The sequence below is a fragment of the Arachis ipaensis genome, chromosome B05 (assembly GCF_000816755.2).
Source record: "Arachis ipaensis cultivar K30076 chromosome B05, Araip1.1, whole genome shotgun sequence".
Taxonomy (NCBI): domain Eukaryota; kingdom Viridiplantae; phylum Streptophyta; class Magnoliopsida; order Fabales; family Fabaceae; genus Arachis; species Arachis ipaensis.
Genome location: NC_029789.2, coordinates 147798324 through 147801776, shown reverse-complemented (window position 1 = coordinate 147801776; position 3453 = coordinate 147798324). Strand labels below are relative to the sequence as shown.

At 35.4% G+C, this 3453-nt stretch overlaps 1 protein-coding gene across 1 annotated transcript in view; it reads right to left on the bottom strand.

Moving 5' to 3' along the window:
• Nucleotides 1-2928, bottom strand: part of LOC107641540 (DNA-directed primase/polymerase protein) — a 6448-nt gene extending 3520 nt beyond the window's left edge. Inside the window, exons 1-8 of the mRNA XM_021103267.1 lie at nt 2694-2928; nt 2330-2499; nt 1601-1770; nt 1345-1491; nt 1164-1215; nt 857-1031; nt 413-495; nt 1-142 (exon numbers count right to left, since the gene is read on the bottom strand). The exon at nt 1-142 is cut by the window's left edge and continues 29 nt beyond it. Coding sequence (XP_020958926.1) covers nt 1-142; nt 413-495; nt 857-1031; nt 1164-1215; nt 1345-1491; nt 1601-1770; nt 2330-2499; nt 2694-2778 — 1024 coding nt within the window. The 5' untranslated portion in view covers nt 2779-2928. The remainder of the gene's footprint in view (nt 143-412; nt 496-856; nt 1032-1163; nt 1216-1344; nt 1492-1600; nt 1771-2329; nt 2500-2693) is intronic.

Here is a 3453-nt window from a genome sequence, read left to right as displayed (position 1 = left end):
GGCGGAAACAACGATTCCGAGTATATACAGCGGTGTCCACAAAAAGATGGCTTGTAGATCCATTGCAGCTTGAATCTTTCATAATAAACAATTTTTCAAAGCTTTTATCTGTCTCCCTTGCATTTTGAATTCTTGAGCATATCTGGTAACACGTCATCATGAAGTGACAAAGGTTGGTAGTTGATATTTCTAGTTTTCTACAAAAGAAATACCATAGGAAAGGTGCATATTCCAAAAACATTGTCATAAAAAATACTCAACGTTAATGATACTTATTGTATTAAATTCAAACTACGGCTCACTTTATGCAAGAGTGAGAGAAAGAAAGAAGTGAAATCTCAATAATCGATAGGAAACCATTAAGATCTAAATTTCTCTCTAGCCAAGACAGGATCTGCGTATTCATACTTACTTCGGAAACAAAAGCTCCTGCATGAGAGTTATCCTTAAAAGAAACTTTTGGTATGCGAATGATTAGATGACGAGAGAACTTCTCTGTGTATAAGATAAAAGATGATAAGGCTCGTATCATATTTGTTAAAAATTGGAACTGAAGTCATGGTTGCTTAACAACTTTACTTATAATAGTAAGTGCGTAATGTGTCACTCAGTCCAAAAGTTCAACTATGTAATCTTAATTGTTGATTATTAAGTGGTAAAACAATTAGTGCCAAATTGTCAGTGTCAGTGTCAATGGAGATCAGTTAGACACAAATCTTCCATGTATTAGATTGAGTGAAAAATAAAAAAAATGTGAACCTATAAAGAACATAAGAAAACCTCAGAACCAAGAATTCACGAACATTGCAAGAAAAGGAATATAAGCATACACCAAAAGCTCACTAAAAAGCCATACCTTTGGTTGAAGAATCAAGTTCTACTATCCAATCAAGATTTCCATGGATTGAATATTTTTCCTGAAAGGCTTCTAGAACTACTGATATAAAGAGGTCAACCATCTCATCTCCATCCTTTCCAATGTTGACTCTCTTATCAAACTCCAAGTCAAAATAAAGGTGGCATGGTAAACCCTGAAGGCAAAGAAACTTTAGGACCGGTGGAAAAGGTAAATATGTTCAATTGTTCATGCACCAATATCACTGCAATGCCACTACCATTTGTCCCCGTTAAATTATTGAATATGAAACAAACAAGTTTATTACCTCTTGAATGACTTCATAGTGATGACGGAATTTTGAATCCATGTTTTTGTACCTGAGAGTATATAGAGAGTACATACATCAGTAATGCAAAAATATAGGGACATAAATGATAAATCTCTCTCATTAGTCATTTGGTAACAAACAATACAGTATATAAGAAACAAAACATATGAAAAGCAACCTTCGCCAGAATTCTGTATACGTAGACACAAGGAACCTTCTTTGTCCATTGAAGTGGTCTTGATAGCTGAAAACATGAACATCCTCTTGGTCTTTGGCAAACTTCATTGCTTCATCCTGCCTTGGAAACGTAGCCCAAACTTCCTTCCTAAACAAATACAAATCAGGAGTCAAATCATATTCTGATACAGCGAAATAAGAACAAAAATAAACAAGTGAACACAGTAAAAGGTTGAACCAGCATCCGGGATAACAACCTTGACATCAATTTATTTTGCTGAGATAGATCAAGACGAATCTCATGTAGCAATCGCCATAACCGGATTGGTTTTTTGGGAGGCACACCACAAGGAGACCCATAGAATACAATTGGAGAAAGCTGCTTCCCAGGATTAAACCATTTTGCTTTAGCTGCTGCAGATTTTAGCTGAAATTTCAAGACAAGGTAATTTAATTTGCTACGAGCTAAATTGCATAGATGTGGATACAAACTTCAGGAACTATACGAAGCAAACAAAAAATACTTGAAGGGGATACACTATCTACACTTCAAACAGAAAATATCCGTAACCTAATAGCAAACCGGACAAAATTTGGAGCAGTGCTACTCTACTAATTGTGATAGTTAGCTTAAATGAATTAAAAGATTCAATAAGAAAATTTCAAAAATAATAAAGGAAAGAAAAGATGAACCTTATACAATTGTGTAGAGTTCAACTTCAAGCCACTATATTAGCATCAAGTAAGACACAACACAACGATATGTAATCGGTGAAGCATACAAAATATAGAGGCAATTATTAGACCAAATAAGATGATCAATAACTCTACATTTTTCTTTTATTATTCTAGAATGTGTGAGTCAGCTTTTATTCTTTATTCTGTTAGTATCTTATTAGAATATTCCACAAATTAGAAAGATTTGCTAGACATGATTGTACTTGTGATGAGCTGGTAGAAGTACAGAAGCGAATACAGATCAATGATGCCTCGATTGAAGACGGCAAGTTTGTCGCATTACTGCATGTTGAAGGCGTTTTCTGTTCTCCGCCAACTGATCCACCACTTGCCGGAGATCGTGACGGCAATTCATCGTTCCTCAAACCGCCATTCTCAGATCTGCTCTTACTTCTTTTCCTTTCTCTCAGAGCAGATGCTGAAACAACAATACATTCTCACAGTCATATACTCGGCAGCATCAACATGAAAGGAACTATCAAATTCATATCAAATCGAAATTTGAAGCGTATAAATAGTTTCTTCTTCTTTATTTTCTTTCTTTTGTCCTTTCCAAGATTAGTTGAATTTCCTCGAGAAAATCAAACAGAAAATAAGAATGCGAATATGTACCGGGAGGGGATAAACCGCACTTGAAGTTTGCAAACAAGCGATCGACGTCCTCCATGCTGTTATTACTTTTTCTGATTCCTGTCATATGCTTTTTTTTTTTTTCTGTTTACTTCTTTCTCTTTTGTTCTTCTCTGAGAAATGAGAATTCTTCTCGGACTGGAAAATAGGTAATGGTTTTCTCTTCTCGATTGTTTTGAAGGGGCGGGAATTTGAATTCCGCGGACGAAATGGAAAATCTTCGGGTTTTTATATTGGGCCTTCATGTCCGGGGCATTTTATTTTAGTCCGATTGTTGGGCTTTTTGTTAGCCACTATCTTAAAAATTGGACCCAAAAATTGGCCCAGAAGTACCTTTAAGTGTCCAAGACTCCAAGTCCAAGGTCCCCCAATCATTGACTTCATAGTTTGTTCTCTCTCTCTCTCACACACACACACAAATCACAATACATTTTAAGATAATAATATAATTAGAATAAATTACCATTTGTACTCATAAAAGATACAGATGCTGATAAATGTACCCATATAAGAATAAAACGACAATTATAACCACGGAAGATGGCTTCCGTGTGCCAAGAGTACCCAGACGTTGGTTACACAATTAGTCCATTAGGGTATTCTTGGCATACGGAAGCTATCTTCCGTGGGTACAATTGTCGTTTTATTCTTATATGGATACATTTGTCAGCGTTTATATCTTTCATGGATACAAATGGTAATTTATTCATATAATTTTTTTCAGCTTTTGGTGAATTCAGTA